This window comes from Papio anubis, chromosome 13, assembly GCF_008728515.1.
Source record: "Papio anubis isolate 15944 chromosome 13, Panubis1.0, whole genome shotgun sequence".
NCBI lineage: Eukaryota > Metazoa > Chordata > Mammalia > Primates > Cercopithecidae > Papio > Papio anubis.
The window spans coordinates 61,993,782-62,013,533 of record NC_044988.1 but is presented as its reverse complement, the minus strand read 5'-3'; the positions used below and the strand labels follow the sequence as shown (position 1 = coordinate 62,013,533).

At 42.3% G+C, this 19,752-nt stretch overlaps 1 protein-coding gene and 1 non-coding gene across 3 annotated transcripts in view; both read left to right on the top strand.

Annotated features, from left to right (window-relative positions):
* The window catches only part of UBAP2 (ubiquitin associated protein 2), a 134,406-nt gene that overhangs the window by 92,644 nt on the left and 22,010 nt on the right, over positions 1-19,752 (top strand). The window contains exons 11-16 of one of the 2 annotated variants that reach the window (XM_021927437.2): positions 367-434; positions 3,069-3,258; positions 8,135-8,348; positions 12,369-12,643; positions 13,436-13,605; positions 15,172-15,385. In XM_021927437.2, coding sequence (XP_021783129.1) covers positions 367-434; positions 3,069-3,258; positions 8,135-8,348; positions 12,369-12,643; positions 13,436-13,605; positions 15,172-15,385 — 1,131 coding nt within the window. The remainder of the gene's footprint in view (positions 1-366; positions 435-3,068; positions 3,259-8,134; positions 8,349-12,368; positions 12,644-13,435; positions 13,606-15,171; positions 15,386-19,752) is intronic. The other variant, XM_021927438.2, reaches the window with a different exon arrangement.
* LOC116270169 lies at positions 3,701-3,782 on the top strand. The gene has a single exon (XR_004178095.1). It is a non-coding gene; the product is annotated as a small nucleolar RNA SNORD121A (small nucleolar RNA).

Below are 19,752 nucleotides of genomic sequence, written 5' to 3'. Positions count from 1 at the left end.
CAAAACCCTGTCCCTACTAAAAATACAAACATTAGCCCGGTGTGATGGTGCATGCTGGTGCATGCCTGGAGGCCCAGCTACTCAGGAGGCTGAGGTGAGAAGATTGCTTGAACCTAGGAGGCACAGATTGCAGTGAGCCGAGATCACGTCACTGCACTCCTTCCTGGGCAACAGTGCCAGACCCTGTCTCAGAAAAAAAATTTGCATTCACTTGAAAATTACTTGTCACTTGTATGTTTCATTTTCTTTAGAATAGCTGTTACATGAAGTGTAAGAGACTACTGATGGCTACAAATGATCAGGAAGTCTGTGTTTTAGGTTTAATAGTATATAGAATAAGATTAAATTTTTCAACTTTCCATACAGCTTTCTGAAACAAAGGTCTTCACTGCCTCATCTGTTCCAGCAGAGAATCACATCTCACCTGGGCAAAGGTAAATACTTTTTGCCATCTTATATTTGTTATTCAAAGCATTACTGAAATCTTTTGCCTCAGGAAAAGAATTTTTATTTTTGGGTCTCTTTCTATTTTTTCCATTTTTATCCAAGGCTAACCTTTATTTTACTACTACTTGGTGATCTGACAGAGTTTCAGTCATTTCCTAATTGATGTATCCACTGATGAATTCAAATAGTAATCATTTTTGTGATTTGTTAGCAGTTGTTGCAGACATCATGTTAAACTTTTTTTTTTTTTTTCTCTTTTTTGAGACGTTAGTTTCGCTCTTCTTGCCCAGGCTGGAGTGCAATGGTGTGATCTCGGCTCATCGCAACCTCCGCCTCCTGGATTCAAGTGATTCTTCTGCCTCAGCCTCCCAAGTAGCTGGAATTGCAGGCATGCGCTACCACACCCGCTAATTTTGTATTTTTAGTAGGAACAGAGTTTCTCCATGTTGGCTAGTCTCGTCTCGAACTCCCAACCTCAGGTGATCCACCCACCTCGGGCTCCCAAAGTGCTGGGATTACAGGTGTGAGCCACCACGTCCGGCTTTTTTTTTTTTTTTTTTGAGATGGTCTCACTCTGTCGCCTAGGCTGGAGTGCAGTGACGTGATCTCGGCTCACTGCACCCTCCACCTTCTGGGTTCAAGTGATTCTTCTGCCTCAGCCTCCCAAGTAGCTGGGGCTTACAGGTGCCTGCCACCACGCCAGGCTAATTTTTGTATTTTTAGTAGAGATGTGGTTTCACCATATTGGCCAGGCTGGTCTCGAACTCCTGACCTCGTGATCTGCCTGCCTCGGTCTCCTAAAATGCTGGGATTACAGGCGTGAGCCAGCCTGCCCGGCTTAAACTTTTTAAATGGTTGCTATTTTCACTGTTGTAGACCTGTTTTTTGTTTTTGTTTTTGTTTTTTTGACAGAATGAACTTAATACATTGTATCCTTTGATTTCTTCATGCATCATTTATTTAGATCTTCTGGAACTAATACAGATCTCTTATTCTATTTGAGTTCTACTAGTTTTACTCTACTAGATTACAGAAAAGGAAGGAATTTATGGGGTAACAACAACATTCTTAGAATGTGCACTGAACCAAATGACTGAAGAGCATTTATTTACATTCTAGTTTTCACACTAACTCTAAACACCTTTGAAAGTGGTTTCAAAGTGTAGTGATCTGGAAAGATAAGACTGGACACATATGATACCTTAGAAATGAAGACAGTTTTGAACCTAACAGGATCAATCTCATGCTAAATGAGATGGTGATGAGATTTCATTGTAGGGAAATAAAAATGATTAACGATTATGTCTTGTAGTATATTGTTTTGAGATTGTTCAGAGTTTCTTGTTAAATGCACATACCTTCTCTATTGTATTTATGATTCAGTGAATGTACTGGGATCATTGTCATGAAATTCAACTTGGCTATAGTCTATAAGGGAGAGGAACTCAGGGCTAGGAACTTTGCCGTGTGTCAGGAATGAGTCTTGAATTGTCCCAGAATCTGCCTGTCTCATTGACATGGTGAGAATGTCAGTTAGGAGAACTGATGGGAACTGGCCTTTGAAAGGATTGACTAGCATTCATTACCGGGTTAGGTAATCTGGCGCATCTGGCAGGTCCTACTACACTAGGTAAATTTAGAAAAGAGTTGGTACAGGAAGTTTGTAGCTTATTCTTGTCAAGTAGTCCAAATTGGAATATCTGTCTTTCTGGGGGTGTTTTGAGAGTTCTGGTTAACAATATATTTGTTACTATACTGTGCCTTTATTCCTGAATATTTTAAAGATAAAATTATATGGGCGTGTGTATGTGTATGTGTGTATGTGTGTGTATACACACACTTAAATGTATTTTGGGATAGAATGTAAAAATTTAAGATAAATGTGAAACTTGGCCAGGTAGGTTGGCTCACACCTATAATCCCAGCTCTTTGAGAGGCCAAGGCAGGCGACTCACTTGAGATCAGGAGTTTGAGACCAGCCTGGCCAACATGGTGAAACCCTGTCTCTACTAAAAATACAAAAATTAGCCGGGCATGGTGGCACACACTTGTAATCCCAGCTACTTGGGAGGCGGGGAGGCACGAGAATCGCTTGAACCCAGGAGGCTGTGGTTGCAGTGAGCCAGGGTCACACCACTGCACTTCAGCCTTGGTAACAGAGTGAGACAGTCTCAGAAAAAAAAAAAAAAAATGAAACTTACTGAATTGTCTACTGCAGGTGAGGTCTTCATTCCCTAAAAATACAGATTTATTAGGAACTCTGGTTTTAGGTAATAAATTGATAAAATATTCTAGGTAAAGTGAACCAAACTTGAGAAAATTGGTTAATTTTACTTTATTGCTCCAGGTTTTCAAAGTTTATAATGTGTTAGTCATTACTCTGAAAATTTCTCAATACACCTTTTGATTCTCTTTTCTGCGAAGCCCTGCTTCAGTCTCTGTGGCTTTGTATGCTTTTTTGTGTGGATGATGCCCTCCTTTTGCCCCCTTAAACCCCATTTTCCAAAGGTTCTCCTCATTTGATTTTTAATGTAAATTCACTAATATTGATTGACTTCTCAGATTCATTTGTTGGTAAGATTTGCTTATGACTGATTCCTCATTGTTTTTTGTCTGCTTAGCATTGATCTGGTAACCTTGCTCCAGAAGCCTGTTCCTCACGGTCAAGCCTCAGAAGCCAACTCCTTTGAAACTTCCCAACAGCAGGGCTTTAGCCAAGCCCTTGTCTTCACAAATTCGCAACACAACAATCAGATGGCACCAGGGACTGGCAGCTCCACTGCTGTCAACTCGTATTCTCCTCAGAGCCTGGTAACTCACTTTTATTTCAGTATGGGATTTTAAGAAATATACCCATTAGCAAATGTATTCTAGAATATGATACATGCCTTATAATTACTTTCTAAATATAAGAATATCTACAGTAAGGCCGGGCATGATGGCTCATACCTGTAATCCCAGCACTTTGGGAGGCTGAGGCATGAGGATTACTTGAACCCAGGAGTTTGAAACCAGCCTGGGCAACAAAGCAAAACTCTGTCTCTGCATAAAAAGCAAACAACAAAAATTAGTTGAGTGTGGTGTTGTGTGCCTGTAGTCTCAGTTACTTGGGAGGCTGAGGCTGGAGGATCACTTGAGCCCAGGAGTTTGAGGTTGCAGTGAGCCATGATCATGCCACTGAACTCCAGACTGGGTGACAGAGCGAGACCCCATCTCTAAAACAAAACATCAGAAAATTCTACAGTAGATCTCAGTCCAGAAAACAATGATGTGGTAATTTCCAAGCACATAGCTGATGATTCCATGTGGAATTTAACTACCTGAGTTTCCTGGACAAAGATAAAAATTTTTTTATGATTTGTCGAATTCTTTCAACTGATGATCACTCTTGAGATTGAAAGCACCCCTTTCTTCTGAATAATGTTTTCTTTGGATTTTGTTTCATATTCTGTCTCTATAGTTAGTATATTCAGTTTCTCACTTATTTTCCAATTTACTTAAATGCAAAAGTTTATCAGAATTGACTTGCTATAAAATCATGTACAAACAGTTCTAAGTCTGCCTAGGTGCTTGTATTTTTTGCTTTTTTTTCCCCTAAGACCGTAAAATAAGCTACATTTTCTTAAAATGCCAAAAGATTAACAGAGGCCCTTATAGTTTGGGTGTGTTTTTATTGAAACAGTGTCATTTAGTGCTGTATGACTCTGACTTCCAATGTGAGTTAAGCTCCCATCCAGAAAGAACTTCAGGAACTGTTAGTGAAGGCTGTGAAGATAGGCTCATGGAAGTACAACCTTAGATCATAGCTTATACAAGAATGTTGCTTTAGAATGGTGAACTGAAGTTCCTACCCAACTGCAGAAAGTTCTGAGCTGGCAAGGGGAAGTTGGAAAGTTCTATGGACGCAGAACTACAGCTCTTCCTAGGGATAATTATTTTAGTTTGTTGCTGTGTTTTTCCTGAAATTTATTCCTGAGAAACAATTTTTTCCCCTGAGTCAAATCATTTGTTTTACCCTGATAAAATTGAGAATTGAATATTTAAACTTTTCATTAGTATTTTCTACTCTGTGTAGCCATATCATGTGTTGGGCCTGGGGACTTGGTGTTTTTAGTATCATTGGTATATGAGGTGGTATCAGTGCTTGAAGTAGGACAGCCCAAGGTTTCTCTATTTTGAGAAGGCCTAATAAAAACCCTGATTTTTAATTGAAGCACCAGAGTCTTTTCCTCCTCTGCCTTTCCCTCTACTACTGGTATAATTATGTAATGCTCTTCCTGACTTGCTGAAATCTATGCCTGTCCACTGAATTGATAAGAAGGACTTGAGTTTTCACAGCGATCTTCAGATATGTTGCTTTATGTCGTGACCAGCATGAGAATGACCAACATGAGAAGGCAGAATAAGAATTGTTTGTGTGGTGTTGTATTAGAGCAGTGGTTCTCAACCCTACAGCACTTTAAAAATCACTGGGAGCTGGGCACGGTGGCTCACACCTGTTATTCCAGCACTTTGGGAGGCCAAGGTGAGCGGATCACCTGAGGTCAGGAGTTCGAGACCAGCCTGGCCAACGTGGTAAAACCCCATCTCTACCAAAAATTAGCCAGGCCTGGTGGTGGGCGCCTATAATCCCAGCTACTCAGGAGGCTGAGGCAAGAGAATCACCTGAATGCGGGAGGTGGAGGTTGCAGTGAGCTGTCGTGCCATTGCACTCCAGCCTGGGCGACAAGAGAGAAACTCTTATCTCAAAAAAAAAAAAAAAAAAATCACTGGGGAGGCCAGGCATGGTGACTCATCGCTGTAAATCCCAGAAATTTGGGAGGCTGAGGCAGGAAGATTTTGAGATGCCAGGAATTTGAGACCAGCCCGGCAACATATCGAGACCTCATCTTGCTAAAATAAAATAAGTTGGGCGTCATGGCACATGCCCTGTAATCTTCGCTACTGTAGTCCCAGCTACTTGAGAGGCTGGCGTGGGAGGATCACTTGAGCCCAGGAGTTTGTTCTGTGGCCCTCCAGCCTGGGTTGACAGCAAGACCTTGTCTCTAAATAATAATTATTGTAAAGTAAAATCCCTGGAGAACCTAGTAAATAACAATAGCAACAGAAGTGGGGATGGTATTTCCCGAGTCTCTGAAACAAAACGTGTCTTCATCTTTGGGATTGGAATTTGGGCACTGTTTGTGTTTGTGTGTATGTGCATGTGTGCACATGTGTGTATTGTATACATTTTAAAAGTCTCTCCATTGATTTAAATGTGTAGGTGGACTTAAGAGGCCTATGCTATGTATTACCTAGGGCACGGCAGTAGTCATCGATTCAGTGATTTCGCTGTGTTGTAAAGCACACAGTGCATTTGATAAAACTAGCTGATGCATGTTAGGGATTATGTAGGATAACAGGATGAAGAGAGTCATCACCTCGGAAGCCTTCATTGAATCAGTGGACTTGAGCTGGATTTTTGCAATTTGGTAGCAACCTCAGACTGGTTTATTGGGCAACCTGAAAAAACAATCTGGAGCAGTGATAAGTAATGTTAGCACAACTGTTTCAGTATGAGCGGATTCTGTGTCACAGCTGTCTGTAACCTAATGTTTTACTCAAAGTGGAGAAGTTTGGATTTCTATACAACTGGGATATTCCTTGCCTTTGAATGTTGATAATAGAAGTAATTGTTTCAACTTACTTGTGGGAAGGCAGAGTGCTTGTTTTTGACCTTAAATGGATATGAAATGTTATTTTTGGGCCAGGCGTGGTGGCTCACGCCTGTAATCCCAGCACTTTGGGAGGCCGAGGCGGGCAGATCACGAGGTCAGGAGATCGAGACCATCCTGGCTAACACGGTGAAACCCCGTCTCTACTAAGAAATACAAAAAAACTAGCCGGGCGAGGTGGCGGGCGCCTGTAGTCCCAGCTACTCGGGAGGCTGAGGCCGGAGAATGGCGTGAACCCGGGAGGCGGAGCTTGCAGTGAGCTGACATCCGGCCACTGCACTCTAGCCTGGGCTACAGAGCGAGACTCGGTCTCAAAAAATAATAATAATAAAATAAAATAAAATAAAATAAAATAAAATAAAATAAAAATTAACCGGGCGTTGTGCTGGGCGCCTGTAGTCCCAGCTGCTCGGGAGGCTAAGGCAGGAGAATGGAGTGAACCCAGGAGGCGGAGCTTGCAGTGAGCCAAGATCATGCCACTGCACTCCAGCCTGGGTGACAGAGCAAGACTCCATCTCAAAAAAAAAGGAAAAGAAATATTATTTTTGATGAAGAACTTACATTTCAGAATGATCTGGATATGTAAAAATGTAGTTGATCTTCCATTGTCTTTTATAGTTCATCCTCTTTGGATATCGACCTGACAGGACAAATGGGGGAGGAGTAACATTATTTTCTTTGTGCTTATTTATGGAGCATATTTGGTGGTGTTAGTCATCTAAACAGCTTGAAATGAAAATAGTGTCCATGGTATTTGCTCAACTTCAAATACCTGTGTATTGCAGTGCCTCATTTTGGAATATTAACCCTTAAGTTCAGTTCTTTGACCTATTTGATCTTGTGTGTGTGCGCGCATGCATGCGTGCACGCACACGAGAGACGGAGTCTCACTTTGTCACCCAGGCTGGAGTGCAGTGGCGCAATCTCGGCTCACTGCAACCCCCACCTCCTGGGTTCAAGCTGTTCTCCTGTCTCAGCCTCCCGAGTAGCTGGGATTACAGGCGTGCGCCACCATGCCTGGCTAATTTTTGTATTTTTAGTAGAGACGGGGTTTCACCATGTTGGCCAGGATGGTTTCTAACTCCTGACCTCAGGTGATCCACCCACTTCGGCTTCCTAAAGTACTGGGGTTACAGGTGTGAGCCACCGTGCCCAACCTGACCTGTATTTGATCTTGTGGGGTCATCTCACACTGATCGCTTCTTTGACTGAACATCTTGTAATCATTAAAGATGAAGACTGTGGTTCACAGATTAGGAAAATAATGTGTTTTTGTTGGTCAAGTATATCTTTGTCATGTATTTCATGGCATTCCTCTTTAGTTTTTTTAAAATAATGATATTTAATTGTGAACTAGTGACATCACTTTATTTTATTTTATTTATTTATTTTTTTGACACGAAGTCTCACTCTGTTGCCCAGGCTGAAGTACAGTGGCATGATCGTCGCTCACTGCAAGCTCCGCCTCCCAGGTTCACGCCATTCTCCTGCCTCAGCCTCCCGAGTAGCTGGGACTACAAGCGCCTGCCACCACTCCCGGCTAATTTTTTTGTATTTTTAGTAGAGACGGGGTTTCACTGTGTTAGCCAGAATGGTCTTGATCTCCTGACCTCGTGATCTGCCTGACCTTGTGATCCGCCCTTCTTGGCCTCCCAAAGTGTTGGGATTACAAGCGTGAGCCACCAAGCCTGGCCAATATCACTTTTAAAAAAATTGATTTCTTCAAATTCATGGCAAATATTTCCCTTCCTTTTAACTTCTTATGTCAGAATGAGGAAGGGTAGCTATATTTATTTAGTCAATTTTTATTGCATAGTAATATTTTCATGTAGTATTTTCTAAGTTATATTTTAGTAATTCATATGTTTTAGATTATAGGTTTTAACATACTTGTGAAAATACTGATGTGTTTTAAAGCCTTGGGTACAAATTCTGTATTGCTGAGGATTTGTTCTTTTATCCCCCTTTTAAAGTCATCCGTCCTTGGCTCAGGATTTGGAGAGCTTGCACCACCAAAAATGGCAACCATCACCAACTCCCAGATTTTGGACCCATTGAAAGCTCCGAGTTTGGGCCAGTTTACCACCACCCCAAGTACACAGCAGAATAGTACAAGTCACCCTACAACTACTACTTCTTGGGACCTCAAGCCCCCAACATCCCAGTCCTCAGTCCTCAGTCATTTTGGTAGGTATACATTGTTTGTGAGTTTGCCCCCACTGAGGACGTTTCAAACTTTGGCAGAGTGTTGACTTGTGAACACTAATGTGGAATTTGTCCAGAGATGTTTCTTTTTAGCAGAACTCTTGCAGTTTCTCAGTTAAATCAGTCTTCCTTTGTTGTACAATACCTGCATTTATTTGTTTTTATTGTTCTTGATAGTTTCATTGTTAGTAGTGGTGGTGGTAGTACATACCTTGAAGAGTATGGTAAAAGCATACAAATATGAGCATCTAACACTTTGTGTAAATGCACAGACAGAATTTTCTGAGCTGTATTAGAATAGGATGGTGATAGAATGTGGAAAACTTATTTTAAGACTTTTTTTTTTTTTTTTTTTTGAGATGGGTCTTCCTGTGCTGCCCAGGCTTATCTCCATCCACCTCCTGGCCTCAGGCAGTCTTTTCATCTCAGCCTCCTGAGTAGCTGGGATTACAGACGTGCACCACTGTATCCAGCCTAGACAATATTTTACTCTATTATTTTATTTTAGTATTATTTTTTTGAGTCAGGATCTTGCTCTGTTGCACAGGCTGGAGTACAGTGGTGCAGTAACGCGTCACTGCCATCTTGACCTCCCAGGCTCAGTCGATCCTCCCACTTCAGCCTCTCTAGTAGCTGGGACTACAGGCACATGCCACCACTCCTGGCTGGTTTTTTTGTATTTTTTTATGTGACAGGATTTTGCCATGTTCCCCAGGCTGGTCTGGAACTCCTGCACTCAGGCGATCCACCCACCTCGGCCTCCAAAAGTGCTGAGATTGCAGGTGTGAACCACCACGCCCAGCCTGGACAGTATTTTAACTCACACTCTCATGCTTTCTCATTCTAACGTTTCGAAGTATCAGCTATGATTTCATCAAGCTTTACAATCTGTGGTTTGTATTGTAGAGGCCCCATGTATAGACTGGATGTTTTCTAAACTAAACTCCCACAGAAATTGTGACATTAAGCCACCATTCCCCACCAGCACTCACATGCCACACTGTATTAAGGAATAGCAGGGGATTTTATTAATTATGGAACTGGCCATGTGGACTGGTTTATGGTTAGGGCATATAGCAAGACAGGGAAGCATATTTCTCTGTTCTGTGAAATGACTTAGTGTGTTGGAAGTACCTGAGACCACTCCTGAGTTTGAAGTGATGTCTACCAAGGGAAATCATTAGAGACTCAGTGCCCAAAGTTTTTGTTGGGACAAGAAATGTAGGTATCCTATGCCTATGTTTTTTGTTATAACACGTAGCAAAATTACAGTTTCCTAGAAGGAAAGCAGATGTTGAGCATAAACCACATCGTTTATACAGACATTCTTAGCACAGTGAGCCACCCTAATAGGTTGGTGTGTTGGCACCCTTTGCCAAGTACATACCAGCAGTTCAAATTCTCAGACACTAGCCAGGGTCCCGTCATCAAGCAGGCCTTTTTGAGAGCAATTGTAGGTCCCTATATTAACTTTTTCTGTACACATAACTAGTGAGTGATAGGACTTTTTTAGATAGAACTGTGGTATTCCCATATTCTTTATAAAGCCTATGGATTTGGTGCATGCCTATAATACCAAGTTCAAAAATGGGTGCATCTAAACCAGATCTGTCATTTGTTTTTTTAAATTAAATTCTATTCACACTCAGCCAACTGGGCATGGTGGCTCATGTAATCCCAGCACTTGGGGATGCAGAAGGAGGAGGATTGCTTGAGTCCAGGAGTTCGAGACCAGCCTGGGCAATGTGATGAGACGCAAAGGCTAAATATTAGGTTGTTGTACTCTGGCCCCATAGAGAAAAAGATGGCCAACCTGTGTCCCATATGGTAGAACTGGCTTTTCAAATCAGTAGTGAAAAAACAGTTTATTAAAACTGGATATCTAATTGAAATATGAAGTTGGCTCTCTATACCAAAATGCCAATAGGTCACAATAGTTAAACATAAGTAGTGAATCTAGAACTGTAATAGAGAAAACACAGAATAATTTTTTTGTTGTTCTGTGTGAGGGAGACCTTTCTAGGTATGGCAGAAAACACCAAATTAGAAGGCAGACAATGAAGAAAATACTCAATTTGTATAATAGACAAAAAGAGTGAATTTCCTTAATATATAAAGAGTAACTAAAAGCAGAACAACAAACAGGTTAAAAAACTGGCTAAAGAGGTAAGAACACAGTCTATAAGTAAAGAACACTTAAGTATATGAAATGATACTAAGCACATTTATATCACTTTAGTTTGTATTTTTTAACACCATTTTCCACCAATTGAACCAGGAAATTCAAAAGTGTTTGGTATTAGAGTGTGTTAAAAAGGATGTGTCCTATCTGTGGACAGTAATTTTATAATATTTATCAAAATTCAAAATATACCCTGTGAAGGAGCAACTTTATCCTAGCAGTTGATCCTACAGGTATACTTGTACTTAAAACATCTTACATACAAATATATTCATTAGTGCATTGCTTTTAATAGCAAAAGATTTGACCTAAAAGTCCATTAATACAGTACTGGTTTTATGAAATGATACCTATGTATACTAGATTTCTGTATAGTCATCAAAATGAGTATGAAGTAGCTCTTTGCACATTAATGTGAAACACTCAATGGAAATTAAATGATTTGTGAGACAGTAAGATATATAGTGTGTGTATATATATGTCTGTCTGTCTCTCTGTATATAGTGATATAGTATCTCTGAAAGAGACATTCAGGAAAACCGGGTATAGTGTTTGCCTTTGTGGAGCAAGTATGGGAGGGTAGTGTGGAAGAGAAACTTAATATTCATCATACATATTCTTGTATCTTTCGGATTTTTTTGTTTGTTTTTTGAGAGAGAATCTCGCTTTTTCGCCCAGGCTGGAGTGCAGTGGCGCGATCTCAGCTCACTGCAAGCTCTGCCTGCCAGGTTCATGCCATTCTCCTGCCTCAGCCTCCCGAGTAGCTGGGACTACAGGTGCCCGCCACCACGCCTGGCTAATTTTTTTGTATTTTTAGTAGAGATGGATTTCACCATGTTAGCCAGGATGATCTTGATCTCCTGACCTCATGATTCGCCTGCCTTGGCCTCCCAAAGTGTTGGGATTACAGGCGTGAGCCACCGCTCCTGGCCATCTTTTGGATTTTGTGACATTGTGTATATATATACATCAATTAGTCCAAAAACTTAATAATTTTTTTTTTTTTTTAATTTTTGAATGAGACAGGGTCTTGTTTTGTCACCCAGACTGGAATTCAGTGGTACAATCATAGCTCACTGCAGCTTTGTACCCCTGGGCTAAAGCAATCCTTCCACGTCAGCCTCCCAAAGTGCTGGCATTATAGGTATGAGCGACTGTGCCTGGCTCAAATTTTTTTCTTTTTTTTTGAGACTGAGTATTGCTCTGTTGCCCAGGCTGGAGTGCAGTGGCCAGATCTCGGCTCACTGCAAGCTCCGTCTCCCGGGTTTACGCCATTCTCCTGCCTCAGCCTCCCGAGTAACCGGGACCACAGGCACCCGCCACCTCGCCCGGCTAGTTTTTTTGTATTTTTTAGTAGAGACGGGGTTTCACCGTGTTAGCCAGGATGGTCTCGATCTCCTGACCTCATGATCCGCCCCTCTCGGCCTCCCAAAGTGCTGGGATTATAGGCTTGAGCCACCGCACCCGGCCTCAAATTTTTAACAGTTATGTAGAAAATCCATAAAATAATAAAAGTATGATTCTCCGTTAGCTAATGGTCAGGTGTGTATAGCACCACAATATTGTTCTCACAAGTTCATCACCCCCTATGTTTAAACATAAACCAGATCTCTCTGGATAGGAAACAAGGTGCGTGCCCATTTGGGAACTTTTCCCGTTTATCATAAATGAGGTGTTACACGTAGTGTGTGTGTAAAACCTAAGAAATTCAGCTGGAAATGATTTGGAGAAATTGGTGGTAATGGAACACTTCATGATAAGTAACAGTTGAGGGAGTTTGAAGCCATTGTGCCTCATTAATTGCTGCTTACTTTTTTTAGACTTCAAATCTCAACCTGAGCCATCCCCAGTTCTTAGCCAGTTGAGCCAGCGACAACAGCACCAGAGCCAGGCAGTCACTGTTCCTCCTCCTGGTTTGGAGTCCTTTCCTTCCCAGGCAAAACTTCGAGAATCAACACCTGGAGACAGTCCCTCCACTGTGAACAAGCTTTTGCAGCTTCCCAGCATGACCATTGAAAATATCTCTGTGTCTGCCCACCAGCCACAGTCCAAACACATCAAACTTGCTAAGCGGCGGATACCCCCAGCTTCTAAGGTGAGCATTTCATCATGAAGGTGAAATTATTTTTACATTCAGGCCTAAAGGTGGAATTGTTTTTACATTCAGCTCAAGTAGTGGGATACTAAGTTTTGGAAACTGGGATACAGTGTTTTTCAAGCACATAGCTTATTGATTGCATAACAAGGATATGGCCATTTCTGAGTGACCAGACTAGCATTAGAGGGAGTGGGTTTGTGCTGAGAGCCACAGATCCTTATTTCAAGTATAGATTTGAAGATATGGCTCAGAGAACTGTTGTTCTTGAGGGTTTTGCCATATCCCATAGTTGGAGGATGCATGGTTCCTTGACCAGGTGATACTTTCATCATTGGTGAGTCCCCAAAAATAGAGTAGTCAGCTCAGTGTTCACTCCCCACCACCATCACAACTCCCCCCCATTGCTCTTAGATGCAGGTGGTGATATTAATGCCAACCATTCCTGTTTAACTTTTAATTTCTCCTTTTTTTTTAAATGAGACAGGATCTCACTGTGTTGTCCAGGCTGGTCTTGAACTCCTGGGTGCAAATGATCCTCCTACCTTGGCCTCCCAAAGTCCTGGGATTACAGGCGTGAGCCACCATGCCCAGCCACCTTTTAATTTTTCTTAGCTTATTTCTTTTCTTTCTCTTTTTAGAAAAGTCTTATTCCTTTTTTCTTCTTGTTTCTCACTCCTCCTTCCTGCCAGTATTGCCTGGGAACCTAAATGCTTGTTTGGCTCTGTTACAGGCCTTTGTGACCTGGAATCTGTGACCTCTGCTCCTGACATGACAGCTTTGCTTTTTCAGATCCCAGCTTCTGCAGTGGAAATGCCTGGTTCAGCAGATGTCACGGGATTAAATGTGCAGTTTGGGGCTCTGGAATTTGGGTCAGAACCTTCTCTCTCTGAATTTGGATCAGCTCCAAGCAGTGAAAATAGTAATCAGATTCCCATCAACTTGTATTCGAAGTCTTTAAGGTACTGAATTTAGTCCTTCGTTATGAAGCAAAATAGACCCTAAGAGATCACCTGGTGGAAAGAATACATCCTGTGGTAATAGATTGTGCAGCTGTCCTCAGTGTTTATCCAGACCTTCCATCATCTCCATGAGAAACCCCATACCTGTAGCAGACAGTCTCAATTTCTTCATTGCCCTGCCCCTTAGCAACCAATAATCTGTCTCTGGATTTGCCTACCTGGACATTTCATATAACTGGAATCTTGGAATATGTGGCCTTTTATGTCTGGTCTTTCACTTAGTATAAGTTTTCAAGGTACACCCATGTTTAATGTATCATTTTTATTGCCAAATATTTCATTGTGTTGATACACCACATTTTATTCATTCATTAGTTGGTAGACATTTGGGTTGTTTGCTCTTTTTGACTATAGTGAATCGTGCTACTGTGGACATTTGGTTTCAAGTTTTGCATGCTTTCTGTTCTTCGGGATGTATATCCCAGCAGTAGAATTGCTGGGTCATATGGTAACGTAACCATTTGGGAAACTCCCATACTGTTTCCACTGTGGCTGTAGCATTTTACATTCCTACCAGTAGTCTGTGAGGGATCTAATTTCTTCACATCTTTGCAGCAGTAATTTTCTTCAGTGGAATATTTTATAAATACAAAATCTCAGATTTTAGTTTTTTTGTGGTTTTTTTTTTTTCTTTTGAGATAGAGTCTTGGTCTGTTGTCCAGGCTAGAGTGAAGTGGCATGCTTGACTCGTTGCAACCTCTGCCTCCCAGGCTCAAGTGATCCTCCTGCCTCAGACTCCTGTGTATCTTGGATTACAGGTGTGCACCACCACGCCCAGCTAATTTTTTAATACGTTTTATAGACACGGGGTTTCGTCGTGTTGCCCAGACCAGCCTCAAACTCTGGAGCTCAATGAATCTGCCTGCCTCAGCCTTCCAAAGTGCTGGGATTACAGACATGAGCCACCGTGCCTGGCTGACTTTGTTGTTGTTGTTGTTTTAGTTTTTCCACATTCCAGAGGCAAAACCTGATACTTGTTTAAGTTCCCTTTTTAAAGATGGTCTCAAACACCTGGATTCCTTAAAGAATCTTCTTAAGTATTCTTTTTTTTTTTTTTTTTGAGACGGAGTCGCAGTCTGTCGCCAGGCTGGAGTGCAGTGGTGCGATCTTGGTTCACTGCAACCTCTGCCTCCCAGGTTCAAGTGATTCTTCTGCCTCAGCCTCCAGAGTGGCTGAGATTACAGGCGCCCGCCACCATGCTCTGCTAATTTTTGTATTTTTAGGAGAGATGGGGTTTCAGAATGTTGGCAAGAATGGTCTCAATCTCCTGACCTCAGGATCTGCCCACCTTGGCCTCCCAAAGTCTTGGGATTCCAGGCGTGAGCCACTGTGCCCAGCCTAAGTATTCTTAAAGATGTCCCCCTATCTCTCAGTAAATTAGGTGAGTCTCATTTGGGACAATAAATTGATGAAGTAGTTGCATCTCTTGAAGCTGTTTATTTTTATTTTTTTCATGAAGCTATTTAAAGTAACAAAATTATGTTGAATATCTTTGACTCTTTTCAGTGAGCCTTTGAATACATCTTTACCAATGACCAGTGCAGTACAGAACTCCACATATACAACTTCTGTCATTACCTCCTGCAGTCTGACCAGCTCATCACTGAGTTCTGCTAGTCCAGTAGCAACTTCTTCCTCTTATGACCAGAGTTCTGTGCATAACAGGATCCCATACCAAAGCCCTGTGAGTTCATCAGAGTCAGCTCCAGGAACCATCATGGTAAGTGGTATTTTAGTTTTTTTCTCATAAGATGTCTGTCTTATTTGGAAATTAATGTTTGGTTAAATTAATGCTTCTTGGATATGATTTTATTTTACAAATTGACTGACCTTTTGGGTAGAATCCTTATAGTTCATTGAGTTTGTTTACAGTGGGCATCTCTAGCACCCATGCTCTTGAGTGTGTGGATAGATCCACAAGTTCATACACTTTGTGGAGAAAACCAAGCATCCACGTAGTATGAGCACTTCGGCTGTAGTACTGGGTACTTCTACATTGTCTGAAATATCTCTGAATATTTCTTGTACTGCCTTCTCTCTGATTGCCCCATTTGCTTTGAATATATTTGCTTCGTCATCACTGTTAGGTATTTTTGTGTTAAAATTGTGTATTCCCTACCTAGCTTGTTAATAATACCGGACTGTAGATAAAGGAACCAGATCTATTTTTGATAGTTTTAAAGTGTTACCCTTCTAGATTCTTGCTAGCTGCATATCTGGTGGTCATTGCCAGTTGTATTGCTTTCTGTTAAGTTGAGATGTACCAATATCTCCTGAGGATCTTAGAAGGAAACTTAAAAAAAAAAACAAGTAAGTATACACATTTCTGCTAGGCCAAATCAGCTGTTTTTACTATTTTCATGTCACACTAGTAATACCTGAACATCATTCTCTCCCAGAAAATTAAAATAATATGGATAACACTACAGGAATAACTTGCAGATACTGCAGGTTGTTTCAGACCACTGCAATAAAGAAAGTTGTGCTAATTTTTTGGTTTCCTAGTGCATATAAAAGTTACAATGTGGATATCTTAATTAAAGATACTTTATTGATAAGAAATGCTAAAAATTAATATGTGAGCATGCAATGTGAGCAATTCTGTGGGTTGTTTGTTTTTTGGGGGAGTACAGGGTCTTGCTTTGTCACCCAGGTTAGAGTCCAGTGGCGCAATCACAGCACACCGCAGCCTTGACCTCCCGGGCTCAGTCAATCTTCCCACCCTAGTCTCCCAAAGAGCCTGAACTACAGACATGCATTGCCATGTCTGCCTGCCTTTTGTATTTTGTTTAGAGACAGGATATTGCCAGGTTTTGAACTCCCAGGTTCACGCAATCCTCCTATCTTGGCCTTCTTCCAAAGTGCTGGGATTATAGGGTGAGCCACCACACTGGGCTCTTTGTTCCTTTTATCACTTGACATTATTTTGTAAATATGACATGATAGCTTAGGATTTCAGCTCAACAACTCTATATATCCCAGGTTTCTGAGTAAATTTTTTAAGCCAACAATTTTTATTAACAGTACTGGGACTTGATAATCCTATGAGTAAATCCAAACCCTTGCCGCACAAGAACCCCTCCTACCATATATACACCCTCACACACACATTTGCAGCATCTTACTTGGTGTAGGCAGCTGAGAAAAAGTATAGATATACTTCCAGTTTAGGAAGAAGCCTTTCTAGAGCCAAAGAAACAACTACACTGTGGTTGTTCCTATATTAAATCTGCCTGCATGCATCTGATGTCTTAACTGCATTTGAATGAAGGAATCTTGTTGTCATCGCCTTCTTCCTCCTCCTCCTTTTCTTCTTCTTTTTCTTCTTTCTTCTTCTTTCCCCTCTCTCTCTCCCTTTCCTCTCTCTCCCTCCTTTCCCTCCCCACTCCTCCTTCCCTTGCTCCTCCCCCTCCTCCCTCCTACCTTCTTTCTTCTCCTCCCCTCCCTCCCTGCCTTCCTTCCTTCATTTCCTCTTTCTTCCTTCTCCTCCTCCTCCTCCCTCCCTCTCCTTCTCTTCTTCATTTTGATACAGAGTCTGGCTCTGTCACCCACTGAAGTGCAGTGGTGCGATCACAACTCCCTGCAACCTCAGCCTCCCGAGTAGTGGGGACTGCAGACACATACCACCATAGCCGGCTAATTGTTTTGTAGAGACGGGGTTTCACCATGTTACCCAGGCTAATCTCAAGGAATCTTGTCTTAAAAGCACCCAAATGGCTGAGAGCATTAAAAACACATAGGAATCTGGGTGCAGTGGTTCACTCCTGTAATCTCAGCACTTTTGGAGGCCGAGGTGGGCAGATCACCCGAGGTCAGGAGTTCGAGACCAGCCTGGGCAACATGGTGAAACACAGTCTCTACTAAAATATAAAAATTAGCCGGATGTGGTAGTGCGTGCCTGTAGTCCCAGCTACTACTCGGGAGGCTGAAGTGGGAGAATCGCTTGAACCCAGGAGGCGGAGGAGGTTGCAGTGAGTGGAGATCATGCCGTTGCACTCCAGCCTGGGTGACAGAGCAAGACTCCATCTCAAAAAAAAAAAAAAAAAAAAAAAAAAGGCATAGGAAATCAAATGTTTTTAAGCTATGTTTTCTGAGGTTATGCCACTCTAATTCTAATAAGACATAAAATCACAAACAGGCATAGAATCTTGGAATATATTAGCTGACCAAAATGGAACTTTCCATGTTTTGTCTTTTTCATCATTCCCTTCAACTAAACATTCAGAAAAGTATTTGTGTGCCTTGGCCGTCTTGATGGATCATCCTCCCTTCCTTCTTCTCTTCCCCTTCCACAGCCCAGAATATCCACAGATTAAAATTACCTTCTCAGAGATGTTTTGACAGAAATAAGTTAGAGTCTATATCCTGACAGATGGGCACTAAAACAAGAAAAACCATCTGAACTATGGAAATTTCAATGACAAGCTTGTTTGTTTGCTTTTTTTTTTTGAGATGGAGTATTGCTTTGTTGCCCAGGCTGGAGTGCAATGGAGTGATTTTGGCTCACTACAACCTCTGCCTCCCAAGTTCAAGTGATTCTCCTGCCTCAGCCTCCCGAGTAGCTGGGGATTACAGGCACCCATCACCATGCTGGCTAATTTTTGTATTTTTAGTAGAGACAGGGTTTCACCATGTTGCCCAGGCTGGTCTCGAACTTCTGACCTCAGGTGATCTGCCCACCTTGGCCTCCCAAAGTGCTGGGATTTCAGGCGTGAGCCACCGTGCCTGGCCAATGACAAGCTGTTTTTGTTTCAGCGTAAGTTTTTGAGAAGCTCATCGTGTAACATTTCTTACATAATCTAAACAACCATATTGGGCTGGGCACGGTGGCTTATATGCCTGGAATCCCAGCACTTTGGGAGGTGGAGGCAGGTGGATTGCTTGAGGTCAGGAGTTCGAGACCAGCCTAAGCAACATGACAAAAAACTGTCTCTACAAAAAATACAAAAAGTGGCTGGGCGTAGTGGTGCGTGCCTGTGGTCCCACCAGTTTGGGAGACTGAGGCAGGTGGATCACTTGAGCCCAGTATTTCACAACCAGACTGGGCAACATGATGAGACCCTGCCTCTACAAATAATAATAATAAGTAGTCAGGTGTGATGGTACACACCTGTAGTCCCACTACTTGGGAGGCTGAGGTGGGAGGAAGGCTTGAACCAGGAAGCGGAAGTTGCAGTGAGCCGAGATCACGCCACTGCACACCAGGATGGGTGACAGAGCCAGACATTGTCTCAAAACAAAAACAAAAAACAAAATAAACCCCCCAAAACAACTACATACCTGACAAAGTAGTGTGTGTGTGTGTGTATACGCACAAATATATATATATATATGTGTATATATATTTTTTTGAGACAGTCTCACTCTGTCGCCCAGGCTGGAGTGCAGTGGCCAGATCTCAGCTCACTGCAAGCTCCGCCTCCCAGGTTTACGCCATTCTCCTGCCTCAGCCTCCCGAGTAGCTGGGACTACAGGCACCCGCCACCTCTCCTGGCTAGTTTTTTTTTTTTTTTTTTTGTATTTTTTAGTAGAGACGGGGTTTCATCGTGTTAGCCAGGATGGTCTTGATCTCCTGACCTCGTGATCCACCCATCTCGGCCTCCCAAAGTGCTGGGATTACAGGCGTGAGCTACCGCGCCCGGCCTTTTTTTTTTTTTTGAGAGGGAGGTTTGCTGTTGTTGCCCAGACTGGAGTGCAGTGGTCCCAGCTCACTGCAACCTCTGTCTCCTGGGTTCACGTGATTCTCCTGCCTCAGCCTCCTGAGTAGCTGGGATTATAGCCACCCACCACCACACCTGGCTAATTTGTGTGTGTGTGTGTGTGTGTGTGTGTATTTTTTAGTAGAGATGGGGTGTCACCATGTTTGCCAGGCCGGTCTTGAACTCCTGACCTCAGGTGATCCACCTACCACAGCTGCCCAATGTGCCGGGATTACAGGCATAAGCCACTGTGCCCCAGTTAATTTTTTTTTTTTTTTTTTTTGAGAGACAGTGTCTTGCTCTGTTGCGCAGTGCAATGGTGCAATCTTGGTTCACTGCTACCTCTTCCTCCCAGGTTCAAATGATCCTCTTTCCTCAGCCTCCCGAG